Source organism: Apiospora kogelbergensis (assembly GCF_038363985.1).
Source record: "Apiospora kogelbergensis strain CBS 113332 chromosome Unknown utg000003l_segment0_segment0, whole genome shotgun sequence".
NCBI lineage: Eukaryota > Fungi > Ascomycota > Sordariomycetes > Amphisphaeriales > Apiosporaceae > Apiospora > Apiospora kogelbergensis.
In genome coordinates, this window is record NW_027117420.1 from 298,631 (window position 1) to 316,024 (window position 17,394).

General features: G+C 53.1%; 7 protein-coding genes across 7 annotated transcripts; 2 read left to right on the top strand and 5 right to left on the bottom strand.

Annotated features, from left to right (window-relative positions):
• Window positions 1-536: 536 nt before the first annotated feature.
• On the top strand, window positions 537-2,377 carry PG998_004771 (uncharacterized protein; the record flags this gene model as incomplete). Its single annotated transcript, XM_066871589.1, has 3 exons — window positions 537-724; window positions 814-1,632; window positions 1,717-2,377. 3 exons carry the CDS (start codon window positions 537-539, stop codon window positions 2,375-2,377), a joined length of 1,668 nt encoding a protein of 555 aa, XP_066731686.1.
• A 303-nt stretch (window positions 2,378-2,680) lies between these two features.
• On the bottom strand, window positions 2,681-4,141 carry PG998_004772 (oxysterol binding protein; the record flags this gene model as incomplete). Its single annotated transcript, XM_066871590.1, has 3 exons — window positions 2,681-3,514; window positions 3,593-3,973; window positions 4,055-4,141. The coding sequence occupies 3 exons, from the start codon at window positions 4,139-4,141 to the stop codon at window positions 2,681-2,683; spliced, it is 1,302 nt and encodes a 433-aa protein (XP_066731687.1).
• Window positions 4,142-6,561: 2,420 nt separating this feature from the next.
• On the bottom strand, window positions 6,562-6,903 carry PG998_004773 (uncharacterized protein; the record flags this gene model as incomplete). The annotated part of the gene is made up of 2 exons (XM_066871591.1): window positions 6,562-6,789; window positions 6,850-6,903. The coding sequence occupies 2 exons, from the start codon at window positions 6,901-6,903 to the stop codon at window positions 6,562-6,564; spliced, it is 282 nt and encodes a 93-aa protein (XP_066731688.1).
• Window positions 6,904-6,910: 7 nt separating this feature from the next.
• Window positions 6,911-8,083, bottom strand: PG998_004774 (uncharacterized protein; the record flags this gene model as incomplete). The annotated part of the gene is made up of 3 exons (XM_066871592.1): window positions 6,911-6,991; window positions 7,597-7,932; window positions 8,006-8,083. The coding sequence occupies 3 exons, from the start codon at window positions 8,081-8,083 to the stop codon at window positions 6,911-6,913; spliced, it is 495 nt and encodes a 164-aa protein (XP_066731689.1).
• A 1,103-nt stretch (window positions 8,084-9,186) lies between these two features.
• Window positions 9,187-9,675, bottom strand: PG998_004775 (uncharacterized protein; the record flags this gene model as incomplete). The annotated part of the gene is made up of 1 exon (XM_066871593.1): window positions 9,187-9,675. One exon carries the CDS (start codon window positions 9,673-9,675, stop codon window positions 9,187-9,189), a length of 489 nt encoding a protein of 162 aa, XP_066731690.1.
• A 575-nt stretch (window positions 9,676-10,250) lies between these two features.
• On the bottom strand, window positions 10,251-11,195 carry PG998_004776 (GroES-like protein; the record flags this gene model as incomplete). Its single annotated transcript, XM_066871594.1, has 1 exon — window positions 10,251-11,195. The coding sequence occupies one exon, from the start codon at window positions 11,193-11,195 to the stop codon at window positions 10,251-10,253; it is 945 nt and encodes a 314-aa protein (XP_066731691.1).
• Window positions 11,196-13,394: 2,199 nt separating this feature from the next.
• Window positions 13,395-17,264, top strand: PG998_004777 (uncharacterized protein; the record flags this gene model as incomplete). Its single annotated transcript, XM_066871595.1, has 1 exon — window positions 13,395-17,264. The coding sequence occupies one exon, from the start codon at window positions 13,395-13,397 to the stop codon at window positions 17,262-17,264; it is 3,870 nt and encodes a 1,289-aa protein (XP_066731692.1).
• Window positions 17,265-17,394: the final 130 nt, after the last annotated feature.

Genomic DNA, 17,394 nt, shown 5'->3' on the forward strand with positions numbered 1-17,394 from the left:
ATGACGTTCGTGACGGATGGACTGGCGCGCATCGGAGCAGATGACGTCTCGCTTCTGGGGATCCCGTCTTCTCCGGACTCCTAGTCCAGGCTAACCCGCAGAACCGATGACGCGCTTCGGACGCCCCAAAGCTTGACGGTAGATAAACTTCACTTCGGACTGGCGCATGCACCCCTGCATAGCATAACCCGTCCACACAGTCGCACAGAGGGGAGGATGAGATGAGATTTTGGTTGAGAGGATTTGATCCAATCCAATGGGGGAGGAGGAGCCTACCCCTCGAGCCGGCCCCAGCCCCGCGGCTTGGGCTTGGGAAACTCTCCGAAACCTCTCTTGCATGACGAAAGAAGTGCGCAGGAGTTGCCTACCACTGCTTCCCGTCTCCCTCTTAGACAAATTCATAAGTAACGGCCCATGTCAGCTCCCACCATGGCTCTTCTCTTGCCCTTTGTACGGCACATCCCCAATGTGCTCCAACCTCAAAAGCCGGCCCAACTAGCCTAGAGAAGACGCCACGAGCGCCACCCTTGCCCAGCATGCTGGGAATGAGTACGCATGTCACGTTCGACCATGTCAACGTCGACAAGAATGAGCCTGAGAAGGCGTCGAGCCACATCGATGGCCCGGCCACCGCCGAGACCCTCGACTACTCGCCACTGAAGCGGCTGACGGGGCGCTCCATAGCTATGGGTGCCCTCGTTTCCATGGGTGGCTTGATCTTCGGGTATGTACTCTTCGCTCCGGGTCCATTCCCCCGATTGCACTATCAAGTAGTCGTGCTGATTGGTATCGTTATCGTTTCCTCTCCTCTAGCTATGACACTGGTCAGATTAGTGGCTTCCTGGAGATGCCCAACTTCCTGGCCAGATTCGGCTCGCCGCAGCCGCCCAATGGACAGATGGGCTTCAGCAACACGCGGTCTGGTCTCATCGTGGCTCTGCTATCTATCGGCACCCTGGTTGGCGCCCTGATCGCGGCGCCCATCGCCGACAAGATCGGCCGGCGCTGGTCCATATGCCTCTGGACCATCATTGTGTCTGTCGGCTTCGTCATCCAAGTGGCGGCCTCAACCGTGTGGGAGCAGATCATGGCCGGTCGCCTCATTGCCGGCTTCGGCGTCGGTGCTCTGAGCTTGCTGGTGCCCATGTATCAAGCCGAGACGGCCCCGCCGTGGATCCGCGGCGCCCTGGTCTGCACCTACCAGCTCTTCATCACGCTGGGCATCTTCCTGGCGGCCTGCTTCAACTATGGCACCTACACGCATCAGAGGCAGAGCTCGGCGTCGTGGCGTATCGTCATCGGCCTCGGCTGGCTCTGGACCATCATCCTCGGGCTGGGCATTCTGCTGTTCAGCGAGACCCCGCGCTTCGACTACCGCCGCGGCCGTATTGAAGAGGCTCGCCGCACCCTCATGCGCGTCTACGGCGCCCCCGCCAACCACTACGCCGTCCACCTGCAGATGGAGGAGATCGGCAGCAAGCTCCGCGCCGAGTCCCAGGTCCAGAAGGGCGCCATGCAGGGGCTGCTCGATATGTTCAAGGGCCCGCGCATGTCGTACCGCATTGCGCTGGGCATGCTACTGCAGATGTTCCAGCAGCTTACGGGCGCCAACTACTTTTTTATTACGGGACGGTAAGTCAGACACGGTAGGGCACATGACATTTCCGAAGAAGCTGACCAGTGGTCGTAGACCATCTTCCGCTCCGTTTCGATCAGCTCCTTCGTGACCCAGATGATTCTCAACGGTATCAACTTTGGCGTCACCTTCATCGGCCTGTACCTCGTCGAGCACTACGGCCGCCGCAAGTCGCTGATGACGGGTAGCGCCTGGATGTTCATCTGCTTCATGGTGTTCGCGTCCGTCGGCCACTTCAAGCTGGACCGCGACAACCCCGAGACGACGCCCCAGGCCGGCATCATCCTCATCGTCTTCGCCTGCCTCTTCATCCTCGGCTATGCCACCACCTGGGGCCCCATGGTCTGGACCCTGATCGCCGAGATCTACCCGAGCCGGTACCGCGCCCGCGCCATGGCGCTCGCGACGGCGAGCAACTGGACTTGGAACTTCCTCATCGCCTTCTTCACCCCGTTCATCACCTCGGCCATCGACTTTCGCTATGGCTACGTCTTTGCCGCCTGCAACGTGCTGGGAGGCCTTCTCGTCTACTTCTTCGTCCTTGAGGGTCAGGGCCGCACCCTGGAGGAGATAGACACCATGTATGTCGAACATGTCCCGCCTACCAAGTCAGCCAAGTGGGTGGCTCCTCCGCCCGAGGAGATTGCGCGCATTCGTCGCGAGGCAGGTACGGAGCTCGTGGGTGGTGCAGGTGATGTGCCTCCTACACCAGCTCCAGTTAGTGGAGGGGAGAGGGTGTGAAGAATCAAAGGGTCTGGATATATACATATGCGATTTAGTTGAGCAGATCTCTTATAATTATATTTCTCAATTGTATTTCAATGGTATAAACAATGACACAATCTTTCCCGACCAGGGAAAACAATATCCATCAGTACGCCATGCATTAATGTCAAAGAGTTGTCAACATCTAGTTGCCATGACCTTTAAAAGACCCCGAACCCACCAAGGAATACTGCCAAAGCAACCTATCATCCCGTATCGGCCGTTATATGTTCGTTATCAAACCCAACCCCAGAATTGGTAGCTTATTTCTTTCCTTTTCTAAGCCCCTACCAAAATCTCATCATCAATCATACCAATCCCAGAGTCGAACCGGGTATGTGTCGGACTCTTGACGCCCTCCGCCGCATTCTGGACGGTTCGTCGGTACTTATCCTCGTCGAACTTCCAGCTCATAATCCCCTCAACATCGTCGTTGCCGTTGCCCTCTGCGTGCTGCAGCGCCACATCGTCGACGAAGCGGGCTAGTGTCGGGTCGTCCATCACCCGGACTTCGCGGAAGAAGCGCCGGTTCCAGACGCGGCCGTCGTTCTTTTCTTCCACCCGCAGCGCCCGCTGCGCATTCTCGATGGCACTCTTCTCACGACCAACGCCCAGGATGTCGTTGGCCTCAATGGCGGCCGCCACAGCGTGCCACGCCCGCCGCGACTCAAGCGGGTGCTGTTGTGCAAGGGGCGCCACCGTCAGCGGCGTGCGGCGCAGGCTTGCGAGGTCGACCGTCGCCGTCGCCTTGCTTTTGTCGCCGCCCTTCTTAATCGTGTACGACTTGTTCCACTGTCCCTCGAGAGTGTACAGCGGTTTCGACGGCTCGGACGTTTTGGACAGGGTGGCGATGAACGAGTTGCTCTTGCCCTTGAGTAGCCACCCTTTGCTCGCGTACTCGATCCGCGAGACATACCCGGAGCTGCTGTGGATGTACGAGACGCCGCTCAGTTCGGGTGCGATTTGGAACGTCATGATGCCCTCGACGTGTACTTTCGGCATGGTGATCAGGTGGTCCTCGTCGTGGCGGTCGATGTGGAGCACGCCGTGACCCTTGCGCTCGATGTTGATAGTCGTGGAGAAGTAGGCCTTGGGCGCAACATGGCCTTCGAGCTGTTGGGTAGAAACATGGGTTAGTCTTGCAATTGAGGCTATTGGGCGCAACAACAGGGAGCCAAGGGCTGCACTTACGCTAATGCCGTGCGCCTTGTTGAAGATCTTGTACGCCGTCTTGGGCGGGTGATGCGACACCTGCTCACTGACGAGCTCAGTGACGCCCGCTGAGTCGTCGTGCCAACGGCCTAGGAAGATCTCTCCCAGAAATGGGTTGAGCGGCTTCAGCTTCTTGCGCTTTCCGGCCTCATCCTTGCTGGCGTGCTGCTCGCGGAGGGTGCTGAGGAACCACTGCAGGACCTTGAGGGCGCGCTGTTCGGCGTCGGCCTCGAGCGCGGGCGCGACGAAGAGCCTGGGGTGTTCGGCCCAGTACGCCGAGTACTCGATGATGCTGGTTGGAGCGAGGAGGAAGGGCGGCGCGGTCAGGGAGGTCAGGTCGCCCTTGAAGGTCATGACGGACTGCAGACACAAGAAAGCGGGCCGTTAGCTCGCTCTCGCAGGCAAACAAAGCCTCTCTGATTGCTGGGTTACGAGACATACCTTGAGGAACTGGAACCATGCCGATTTGGTCTGTTCTTGGCCCTTCTTCTCATCCAGGCATTTCGTAGATGCTGTCGTCAACGACATCGTGGGGTAGTATGTGATGTGGGGTATATGTATATTTGTTCGCTTGAACCAGCAGCTGCACTCTACTCTATCCAAGAGACGATATGTGATTGAAAGAAGAAGGAAATGCGAAAGAAGAGCAAGACTGATGAAAGAGAGCGATTCAATTGCGTGAGGAGAAGGGAAGAAACAAACCGAATGAATGAACCACTGGGTCTCCTGATCTACATGGTCCGTGGATACATGATGCTAGACAATAATGGCGTCGCATATCGCAACTTCCCTCTGCTTCGGCAGGAGATCCCATCGTCTCCTCACAACCCCCGACTCCTCTTTTGATGTCCGGAGATCAGACTTCTGCTCAGACCTATGACAGCACGCCACAGGTCTAGGATGAACCTTGGGACGAGAACTTTGGAGCAGATAAGCTACTGCAGGGTTGCAGGGCTACTGCGAGCCCAGCGCAAGCCCAGGAGAGACGAATCTTGGAAATTGGGGCGAGATCCGTCCGAAGTAAGAAGACAATGGACAAATCAAGAAATCCTGGGAAGTGTGGCACAGTGGGAAAGACCGCGCGTGCCGTTGACGCGGGTGCGCACATGTCAAAATGCCAATTCAGCTGGCGGTTGGTCCAAAGCCAAAATCTGAGACGCCGCCAGCCTCAGCCAAGTCGCAGTGGGACAATTCCCGGAAACGGCATATGAAGAAGGAGGGTCGGAAGGGGGGGTCGGAAGGAGACGAGAAAGTGGAGGAGGGGTCGAATTGGTGGGACGTTTCGTAATGAGAGAACTGCCAAGTCCAGAACCAAGACGGAGATCGGACACTAACAGGCGTCACGTGACTCTTTGCGACGACTCCCAACTCCCATCAATCGAGTCAAGATGGGATCAGATGGGATCAGATGGCAATTTCAAAATCAGCAAGCGGCTATCGCGCGTGCATACATTCTAAGTTCATCCGCCTGGGTGATGCTCGCATGTGCCTGTCATCAATCAGGCACGTCTGATCAGACGGAGACTGTGCACGATTGACTTCGACTAGAACAACGGGTAATTGGACCATGATCGGAGAGTGGCTTGTCATCAGATACGCGCGGACCGGAGCGCATCACCCCAACGCCAACGACCTCTGTCTTTGTTCGTCGGTCAATCAACCTGTTGGCAACAGGGACATCACCAATTCTATCTACATATGTACGTATGTACGCAAATTGCTTATATTTCGCATTTGCATTGGCCAAGCCCGTCGCAGGTCAGCCTGCATGCTTATGTACACTCAGTTGTCATCCACCAGGAAGTCCACCAGGTTGGTTTCGCGTGATATGACTTTTCCATCATCCTTCGACCCGAATTTCTCAACGTCTTGGTCATCCAACCGAATGCTGTCCAGCCACTCTTGCCCATGAGACCGAAAGAAGCCTGAGATAAAAGTCCATGGTGTGGAAGAATTGGCGGTGTGTAATCCACCATTAGCAGGACAGACAAACTTCGAGGAGGAAGTATGATAAGAGATCTCGGGCTCGGTAGTATCACACATCATGTTACGAGTGCTTTGAGAAATGTGTCGGCTAGAAGACGTGATCAGATATAAACATATAGACAGAAAGAACAACTCATGGGCTAGGTCATGTACGCTTTATCCTAGCTGCATGCCACTAATAATAAGTTGGCTTCGCTCCTTTGACAGCGAGTGACTTAGATATCACATCGGTGAATGACTTGTTATGTAACGGCTGCTTAAAAGACCCAACACAGTTCCAGTGAAGCCCATCAACTGTTTGTTTGTCACTCAGATGGGATTTCGCCGATGGCGTATGTGTTCGCTTTCCACTCTGCAAAGGGCTGTTCCCATACGTATAGACCGAGCCATTGAGCAATGAACCAGCCAGTCGGTTGTAATTTATCTCTGGCTCAAATCACTGCCACTCCAATGAAGACTTATTCTGACCCTTCTTTGGCTTTGGTCCAGGCACCCGTGTGAGTTGCCCGTGTTGGGCCCTATCCCAACAGGAGGGAGAAGTCAGCATAGTTTTGATATTGAAAGGGCAGAGTTGCAAACGAACCAGTAGTGAGCAAACTGGCACTCGCCCTCTCTCTTGTTGCACCGGTTCTCCGCCCAGAATTGGCAAATTAGGGGATCCTTGGTTCCGTCTGGTATGTGTTCGTGTACCCAGGCGCAGCGCCCCTTTTCCTGCTCGCGGCACCGATACCCTGGACTTATGAACCATGGACACACGATCTTGCTGCTGCTGTCAGGCGATCGTGCAACTTCAGCCGCCGAGACCGCCCCGTCTGATGTGAACGATCTGGGCTTGCGGCGCCCGGAAAGCCGGTCGGCGACAGTCATGTTGCTGAATCGGGAAGACTTTATCAGTCCGTGCCTAATATATCAAACAAAAACAAAACTTTGGTCCGTTTGAATTCCATCATAACCTTCAGTACTCACTTCATTCCATGTTGAAGATCAATCAGCGACATTTCCGGGTCCTGATCAGTCTGATGTGCCTGTTTGTTGTCACTCTGCCACGAACCGGAGCTGGGCTCTTTGTCTCCTGCTAAGTGGCTTTCTCTAGAAGCCGCAGAGTCCTTGTCGTCGTCGCTCAGCAAAGCGAGGATTTTCTCATAAGTGTTGGCGGAGATGCGGCCCGCGCCAAGAAGAATACCCAAGCCCTGAGCATTGTGTGGTCAGTGGATAGTCGGGTTGCATGGTAACGAACGCCTGCGACTCACGCTGTGGACGTTGTTCATGCCTTTTAGCACCATGTTCTCCTTCAGGCGCTCCATGATTGGTCTAGTATAGTCGTAGAGGACGTAAGTGTGGCTTTGAGTTGTTGTTATACTGCTTCTCGCTGTAATATGGATGCTTCTTCGACTGTCACGCTTGTTAGTACATTGCTGAGTTGTAAAAGAACATGCTTTATGCCAGCAGGCAGAAACGAACGGGATTAAATTTGGTAAGTAGTCTGAAATCCAAGAAATGCCAATTCTTGAATTAGGCGGTGGAGCACCACCACGTGCCTGCTGTCTATTCGATTGCTCCTTCCGATCAACACAATTTTCCGATTTTAAGGTTGTCCCCGGGCAACAGGGGTGCATGGGCGGTGCAAGTCTCCCCTCGCATCAAAACAAACCGAACCATGATAGAAACCTGTCAAACAACTTTTGATGAGCAACCTAGTCAACTTTGAAGTGGTGCCCAATGTTGGCTTGTGTGCACAAACGCATCGATATCAGTATCAGCCAGCTCCTCGACTAATACAAACCGGAGTCCACGAATTCCCGTCCCGCTGATGCATTCCCCTTTGGTGGTGAGGTAACACCGGCCTTCTTCTCTCTCCTTCTTTCAAACGCGCTTGCGTCTCTAGTCTAGCGGTGAACACAGTTTCAGTACATATTTACATCCGTGATAGTACTGTTGCATTGGCTTCTTGAGTCCATGTCAGAGGCCAAAGGGGCAGTGAACACATAAGGACATACCGAAAACTCATGACCCATCGCCTCCTCCGAGTCCAATGCCGATACCCGGGGGACCGCATCTATGGCACTACGCCGAGGATCCTCTCGACTGCGGGCGGGTGTTTCGAAGCTGTAGTTCTGCTCATCACTTGCGAAGCCGGGGCCCTTCGACTTTGTTGAGCCGGACTTGGTAGCACCCAGATCGGCGCGCTGGCTGCGCGACCCGATGATGCCGCTCTTATCGTCGTGGTCCCGGCTGCGGCCCAACAGATGGTCCATGACCCCGTGGCTCCGGTGACGGCCGGGCGTGTGGTGGTAGTCAGGGCCCGAGAGCGCGGAATCGAAAGGATTGCCGGTCTGGTTCGGTTGCTGCGGTTTGGTGTGCCAGCCTGTTTGCTGATTGTTGATCTTGTCGGTGGATTTCCCTAACAACCCCCTTCTCCGCCACCTCCTTGACTCGGCTTTGGCTGCCGTTCTGCAGCCCGGATATCGCCAGGCTTGAGAACATCTTTGAATGTATCCAGGAGGCTACCGCGGCGGGCTTTGACCTATGGTGCATGTTAGATACTGGTCCACATCAAGATCACTTTGAACGTACTCGTGGTGGCGGTTCACTCTGAACACTTCGGAGACCAGCCATCTTTGGGCCTCCATCGTCAGTTGGATCCGTTTTCGTCTCAACTCTGGATATGTAATCCTCCGGCCGACCGGTGCCGGTGTCAATCCCTCGGTTCGTCATCTTCAAGTTTCCAAGATGCAAATAGTGGAAGGTACTGGGCGACATGCAGTTATCAAGTGGTGGATGTTGATCATATGAGAGAAATAGATGTTTCGTTGGAGCAATTCGTGTTCTCGATTCCGCCACCCCAGCCGAGCGTTTGGTCGTTAAAAGAGAAGTGTAGGTTCATCTGATGTCGTGTTGGGGGCGTCATAGTGATGCACATCGCAAATGTCCCCGCGGCGGGGACACCCGAAATATCCAATCATCAATGGTCCGGATAATTGCAAACTAATGAAGCACATTTGATACCCTTGCACCAGAAATTACAGAGCCCGAAACCACCCCTTTGCAAGTTAAGCTTGTTTCTCCCTGCGAAAGACGTCCGGTAACATATCGTTTAAAGTTTGATTCGTTGTGCGATAGGTGCAGCTCTCCCAACCGTTGATAATGGTCTGCCCCCAGCCGTGTTCGTCAGGCGGGTAGCAGTCCTCCCAGACAAGCCCGAGGTCCATAGACCATCCAGCTACATTTGGTTCATTAGCAAACTATCGAGAATAGGTGGTTCGGCCACAAATATCTATCGATGGCTGGGTACACTTACGGGGGCTGGTACCTCCTTTTCTAGTGTGGGCCCCCATGGCGAAATACATCTTTGTGACGTTGCCCATGTAGCCGTTCTTGCATTCCGACCACTGGTTAACATAAATATTTAGCGAGAGCCGTACTTCAGGTGGTCGGCTGCCCAGTTATGTTGCTCTTACAACGAGGTTGGGATTCTCGGCCGTATACTCGAATTTCCCCAGACGGGCCTCGTCGCCGAGTGCCGGATCAATCTCCAGATTGAGCTAATTAATAATAAGCAATGTGATTAGTTGATCCTCACGTTACTATCACACAATGGTCTTGGACCTAGGGAAACCAAGTCTACTCACCATAGTAGCCAAACTCAAGTCCTTGATGATGGGGTACTTGATCGGCGTCGTCCCCATCGACCGCTCAATCCGATACTCGACCTGGGCATTAAGGCGATACAAGTCTGCCCCTTTCGGGAGGTCCAGGCCATTGTCAGCGCGCCATGTGACATTGGCGATGGCGAACCGACGCTGGGATGCGAAGTCGACGAAGCCCACGGTCGCCGAGCAGCCCACGTTGGATTCGCCGCCCGGATAGCCGTGGGCCGGCGGCATGACACCCATATATATGGTCGGGAAGCTGACGAGGATCTGGTGGTGCTCGGGCGCCGGCGTGAAGCTGATGTCGATGCCCCGGGACGCATCGCAGGTCCACGAGTTTCCTGACTCGACTGTGTCGGAATGGATGGCGTCCCCGCTGCGGCAGAGCAGCGTAAGCGCCGACAGAGATAGAAAGGGATACTTCATTTTCGTTATTGCGTAGTATCCGATACAGCCACAGGCAAAGGATTGCTTTAAGAAAATAAATAGCCTGCTTAGGAGGTTCTATCCATACCATGGCGAAAGAATCCCGTTGATATAATGATTGAGACAAGTCAACTTGGTTGTTTATATGATAATAATTAAAGTATTACATCCCAATTCGGGATATGATGACGAGTCAATGTATCTATCCAGCCACCAATAAGATCAAAGTTGTATATTGATGTGGAACGCATCCCCTGGCTGTCTCAAGCGGCTAAATAGACAGCGATGGCTATATATAGTTAATATGCGCATGCAGTTGCATCACAGTGGTCGAATAGTAGCGGACGCATCATACGATAAAAACGATACAACGTTACACATGCGCATGCTTACTATAAATAGGAAAGTGATGACAGAGTGACCACTATATCGAGATAGTTTCGATTGCATATGAGTATCTATGTGGGCTCGAAAATGAAGTGAGTCTCTAAACTTAACGTCATGTGTCTATCGTTTGTAGAAAATGACAACTCTCCATCGAAACACCCGCCATCCGCCGGCTAATAATTTTAATATCAGAGAGTATACACCACTCGCCCCTCAAGCGACTTATCCTCCCAAGTCTTCTCGACATCCTTGAGCTCAACCTTCGTCGTAGGAAGGGCTGGCCACCCGACAAGCTGCGGCACCAGGACCGGCAGCTCCTTCATGAGCTGGCCCATGCTCCAGCTGCCGCCGCCGGCGCCACGGATGGTGAGGTTGGTGGAGCGCAGGATGCCGCTTGGGAGGGCGATGCCGTCGCGGCCCGAGAGCACGCCAATCTGGACGTATTGCACGGGCTTGCGGGACTTGAAGTTAGCGAAGAATTTCTCGGCGACGTCGCCATACACGTAGTCGAGCACAACGTCAGCCTCGACGGCGTTGAGCAGCTGCGGATCCTTCTCCGCAGCCTCGAAGACGACGTGGTCATCGAGCCCCGCAATGGACTTGAGGGACGCTTCGCTGCGTGCGGCGCCAACGACCTTTTTCGCGCCGAGGGCTTTTGCGGCGTGCACGGCGAGGAGGCCGCTTGCGCTCGTGGCGCCGAGGATCAGGCAGGTCCAATCCTTGGGTAGATCATTGGTGCGCGCCGCGATGGCCATCCAGCTGCTGAAAGCCGGGTTGACGCTTGCCGCGACGGCGACGGGGTCGGCGCCCTCCGGCAAGGGCACCACCAGCACACCGTTTCCGCCGTTCCGGGGGACGTTGATGTTCTCCACAAATGTGCCGAAGGTGTCGGCTAGCGACGTGACGTAGTACAGTTGGCCTGTGGCCTCATCGCGCGCGACGCAGTCCATGCCAACCGTGTGCGGCAGCGTCTTAGCGCTGTAGTGGGTGCCAGCGGCGCGCGAGCGCACGACGTTGTGGGCGCCGGCGGCCAGGACGCGGAGCTGAAGCTCTTCAGCGGCGGGAGTGGGCGGAGTGGGAATAGAGACGTAGCGGGGGCCCTCGGGCCAGCTCTGGACTTGCGCGGCATGCATGTCGGCGGTGGGGTTTAGTGTTGATGAGTGTCTTCTGATGAGTTGAGCAGCGGTGGTAGACGGCGGCTGATTTGTCGGGCGGTGGCGGTATATGGGGAAGCGATGAGTTGCTGAAATGGGGTGGTAGTGGTTGCTGGCTGACTGAAAGCAAGAGGGCCGTTGAAGTTTGTATAGCTCGGAGAGGGGAGCGCTTCGCAGCGATGCACATAGGGTGAGTAGTGCGAAGAGCAGATAAGAGATGGAACAAAAACTGCTTATGTTGCCGTGGCCGTGGGTTGTCGAATTTATACATGTCATCAATCCCTAGTGCCCTTAGGTGTAGTGCAGTCAGCTTGCATCTTCCAGTGTCCTCGGTCTTTCGGTGTTATGGACTGTCATCTCGCTCGCGGCCTGACGGTGTTGCGGTGCTGCGTCCTACCACCGAAAGAGGCAGGCACCCCACCAGCCAAGTTTAGCGGTCCTGTAGGGCTGGCGGAGCCCACATATTTAGGCGGTGATGGATTTCACTGGCTGGCAATCTGGGAGCTGAGTCGAGGTCTGGCCCCAAAGTCCCCCTCTGATGCGATGCCGCTGCACGTTGACTGCACTCTTCGTAAAAGAAACTTGGAAATACCCGCGCGGTCCTGATCACTCTCGCCTCTGATTACTCTCGCCTCTGATTACTCTCGCCTCCGTTTTTGGTGGTGGCCTGGAGGCGCCCTCAAGGTAACGAAACGCATTGAACTACTGAAGCCACCACACACTGTTCAGGCCTAAAATGCATGGTGGCTGCAGTAGTGGTCGTCAACTTCGGACCCGACGCTTTGGTAAGACGGCCATGGCGATTGCGCGAAACCGCCGACGGAGATGGGCTTGGCCCATCTGCGCACGCCGTTGAGCCCATCTGGTGATGCGGAGGATCAACGAAATGCCGGACCTTGTTATGCATATTCATTATTGCATCGTCGATTATTTATTTCAAATCCATTATTCTTTATTTGAATTATCTTAATTAACGCAAATTAAAACACTCCCCGAAAAGCAAAAAGGGGGTTCTTGGACTACATGCTGGACCCATTCTCTTCATAGAAACTTGAATGCGGATGGGGTTTGCCGAACATTGTATTGTAAACTTGATTGATGACTTAGATCAGTATTGATCCGGATTATAAACCTGAAGAAGCTGATATGAAGAAATTGAAGGCCACGTCTTCTACCCAATTCTATGATGTATAAATATAATGGAGAAATCCTGACATGAGGTTGCAACTGTCGTCAAAATATCAAAAACTCTTGATGTATATACTGTAAGCAAATTTTGTGTTTAATTTAATTTTCATCACCAAGTCAGCTTGCGTGAAAGAGGTAATTTTGGAACCCATGTAGACCCATTGAAGCAGTTGGCTGTGAATTTTGACATTGAAAATTATAGAAATATCTTGGTTGCCCCAGAACGTGAATGACCTACCTGATTCTGTGCCATCATCACGTCTCCATCAGCTTTTCACAACTACAGTATCTGCCAACAAAGGTAAAAACCACTAGTTCAAGTAGATTCTCCTTCCTCCTACCTCAAAACACAAGCCTGGTTTCAAAAGGCTTGGGTAGTCACAAAAGAACTCCCATAAAATCCCCAGGCCTCAACCCTTCTCTTTCCCAAAGCAAGTCTCAGTTATTTGTCCTCTATAGCCACCTTCCACCACTTCCTCCGGAACGTGTAAATATTGAGGCAAACCCCTCGCGTCTTTCTTCTTGGAACGCACCTCTCTTTGTCTACTACCCATCTTCTTCGTCAAAGCCATTCTCGAGAGAGGAACGTCAATCATCTAAATCTGCTGAGGCGCTCTCGCTTCCCGTCAAACCAAATCATCTACCCGTTTCTCACAGGTCAGGCAGGCCTTTTGAGATGAGAGTAACTCTCACCTTGGTTCCACAACTTCACATCTTCTCGCAGCACCTCATAAGCTGCCCTCGATTTCGCGGCTTCAGCTGGTCACATCAGGTATAAAGTTTTCCCACATCACATTTTTCACATACCACATCACCTGTCCCTCACCACACCACGGGTTAACATCTTGTGAAGTTATAGCTTCCACTTCCCACCCATTCCCAAATACAACCTGGACATTACAGGACCGACCAACAACTCATCGCCAATCCTTGTTCCTTCCTTCGAAGGCATGCAGATCTCCATTTCCTTTTCTCAACTTCAAGTTCAGCATGCCGCCTGAGCTCGAGCATACACGGCCTGCCCTCGGGCAAGTGGCCGATCTGGGCACTCTCTATGATGCTCACAAAGACACCTTCCACAATGCCAATATCATCCAAGGAAATCCCCCACCCACCGCTATGGGTGTAAATAAGATTGGATCACACAGAGTGCAGCTTTCGAAAACTGCTACTATCAAAGATAGGCTGTCCAGCTTCGGTGTTAGCAACGATCTTGCCGCAAGCGTCCTTGCAGGCTTTGTGACGATTACTGGGTCCGCGGGGTTCCTAGAACACTTCCAGCACACCGAGGGCGTACCAGAGGGTGCTGTGCTCTACGAGATCGTGACCGAAAATATCTGTCTGAACCTATTCAGCCCAGAGCTACGAAACCACATCACAACAGCACCTATCTCAGACAACCGCTCGACGCATATAGTTACAGGTATCACATATGGTATCAAGATCATATTGGTAGCCCATCAAGCTTCCTCAGCTACAGAAGATCAACTGCAAGACATCCTGGGGAAGTTGGATGTTGTCAAATCCATGTTTTGCCAACACAACCATCTCTTCGCGGGAGGCATTGGCGAAAGGGCTCACAGACAGTCCTCCAATGTAACTCCTCAACTCGATCTTGATGACTTGGAATTCACACTCTTCTCTGACATCGAAAGCTTCGAGAAATTGAGTGGAGTCAAACCAGCCACAGTCGAGATGTTCATACGTCGGGTCCCTTCATGGTTGGGAAAGGCTGACCATGGTCGTGGCGTCCCAGTAACATATCATCTTTTGCCTCTCGAGTACCTGAGAAGACTCCATAGCTTCCAGGATTGGCCTATAAGAACCATACGCCAACCTCCTGACTGGGTCGTGGAGGATTTGATTTTTACTTGGGAGAAGTGGAACAATCTAGAAACGGAGATCCAAGCTGTTACTCGAGGTGTCGATTCTATCGACTTTATGCTGGAAGATTCCCATACCCAGAGTATTGACACAACGACCGCCCAACTTATGGATGCTATTCGCGCCAAGGAAGAGTTTCTCACGAGATACTCTGCCACCATCGAGCGATTGCGAGCAGGACTCTGCACAAGCGACTCTCTGGAGAAATTGCTAGATTATCATCTGAACTCCAATAACTCACCTCAGCGCACTAAGGAGATAATCTCCAAGGTCTCCAACAATGTGAGCCTGCGCAAAGCTCTTGCCAGTCGTGGTGGTTATTATTTGGACTACGAGGATGCACAAGATGCAATTTCCATGGGCAACAGCATTTATGTCCTCTTCTTCACCAAAGACATGAAACACGACCAATTATGGAAGGAAAGTCAGGATGTCTTTACCCGACTTCTCAACCGCAACTCCGGTGACTACACTATGGCGGTAGCCGAATGCCAGCCAGGCGAACTATCCTTCTCAAAGCCCCGTATATCGCATTACAGAAGCGGTGAAGTCAAGACTGTGAATATGCTGGAGTCTATGGACTTGGTGGACCAATGCTTCATGCGACGCGCGATTAAGTCGGAGGTCTCAGAAATTCAACCTGCACCTCACGAAAGACGACTCGTCAGGTTGCCATGCCCTCACCCATCTTGTGATAAATCATTGACCCACGACTGGACTTGCTATCACTGCCGGTGTATTGTGGAGTATCATGATCGCTTCTTCTATTGCGACTGCGGCCGCACGGAAACATCCAGTTACACCTGGCAGTGCAATTCTGAGGTACATGGTAAGAAGTTCGTCCACTGGGATAGCAAAGAGCTGGAGTCAAACCTCGTCTCCCTCAGCTCCTACAAGGATATGAATATACTTGTACTTGGCGAATCGGGTGTGGGCAAAAGCACGTTCATCAATACCTTCTACAATTACATGATGTTCGAGTCTTTGGACGACGCCATGGATCATGAGAAGCTGGAATATGCTATTCCCAGCTCATTCACGATCCAGCATTTCGATGAAAACCGCCCTGAGGATGGCTTCGTGGAATGCAATGTCAAGATTGGGGATGACGACGAAGAACAGGATGGTTCGGCAGGACAATCTGCCACCCAGTCGCCTACCGTCTACCGTCTGCAGATCGGTGATCGTCTCGTCCGATTAATTGATACTCCTGGGATCGGAGATACACGAGGCGAAGAGTTTGACAAAATCAATATGTCGAAAGTATTGAGCACCTTGAACCGATTATCCAATCTGCATGGTGTCATCATCCTATTGAAGCCCAACACTGCTCGCTTGAATGTGGTGTTCAAGTTCTGCGTCCAGGAGCTTCTAACCCATCTCCACCGTGATGCTGTCAGAAACATCGTCTGGGGTTTCACTAATACGCGCCAGTCCAACTACGGGCCGGGCGATTCCATGAAGCCACTAAAGAATCTCTTGTCCAAGCATGCGTCATTGGGCCTCTGTTTAACCCCCAAGAACGTCTTCTGTTTTGACTCAGAAAGTTTCCGATGCCTCGCAGCGAAGAAACAGGCTGCATATACCATGAACAACCTGGAGGACTTCCGTCGGAGCTGGGACCGATCGTCCAAACAGACCCGAGCTCTATTGGAACACGTCGAGTCTCTGGAGCCACATCGGGTTAAAAGCACATTGAGTATCAACCGGGCACGCGAAATCATCGCGCAGCTGACGCAGCCCATGGCGGATATCACAGATTCCATCGAGCGGACCATTCGGCTCAATGGGGACAAGGTCAAGGAGCTAAATTCAGTAAGATCCAAAGGCCAGTACTTGAAAGATTCCCTCCATTTCGAGCGCATCGAAATCGACGTGGAGCGGTTGTCACTCCCTCGCACGGTCTGCAAACATACCGATTGTGTGGATTTGGTGGATGTTGCTGGCGTCAAAAGACCCCTTTACAGGTCCGTGTGCCATGACCCATGCAGTCTACGTAGCGTCGACGAGGATGTTGTGGGCCACGCCGACTTGATCCATTGCAAGGCCTTCGCGAATGGGAAGAGTAGCCTTTGCCAAAAATGCGGACACCACTGGCAACAACATTTGCACATTCGCTATATGCAGAGTGAGCGGACGGTGGTAGATATTGATGCAAAGGTGCAAGCGAAACTCGATGCCAATGCATCCGATGTTGTTCTCAAGAGGGAAGCGTCGAAGGCTCTGATGAGAAAAATCAAGGAGTCGGAGGCGTCACTCAAGGAATTCCAAGATGCAGCCATCAGATTCGGGCTGTATCTCAAAAAGAAGAGCATTGCTCCTTACAATGACGCCATGATTGAATACCTGGATCTTCAGATCAACGACGAGAAGCGCCAGATCAGCCACTGCAATGCCTGTGGCGAGGATATAAAGAATAACGAGAAGCGCCTCGAGTCCCTGAAGCAGAGCAAGGAGATGTACGGCCATCGCATCAAGGTGCTAGACAAGGAGATGTCCAAATCGGACGACAGCGACGAGCTCCTTGACGAGCAGGGCGTGGACGACCTAGTCCAGAAGCTCTACAGCCTGGAGCACTACGGCAAGGACTTGCAGTCCATGCGGGAGATGGTGGAGTGGTCCAAGGCGTCTGGCTTCCGCGAGCAGAAGCTGCGACCGCGCCTCGCCAGGAACATGTCGAACCTGAGCTGGCTGAGCCCGGTCTCCAATGCCGCTTCCGCCGTGAAGGGCAAGATTTCGTCCGTCGCAGAAGGACTATTTGGAAGACGAGGCGTTCGCGCGCAAACTCCCCCTTCGCCTTCACCGCACTCCCCCTCGCGCCGCTCCCGCCACGACGATTCCCACCACGAGGTGATTGGTGACGGCGATCGGTCGGGCAGCTATCAGCCGCGAGGCATAAAGCGAGAACATGCCCAGACAGAGTCTGACATACGGCGCGAGCGCTACTCGCTTCGAGAGAGGAAGCGACGATATTGAGTCACGCTGGAGAATTGAGAACATGAGAACCGAATAGCTAGAACTGGGCACATTTGATAACTACCCAACTGAATTGTACAAAAGGCGAGCTGCTCCCAATTACACTGCACTGATCGCAGAACGCCAGAAT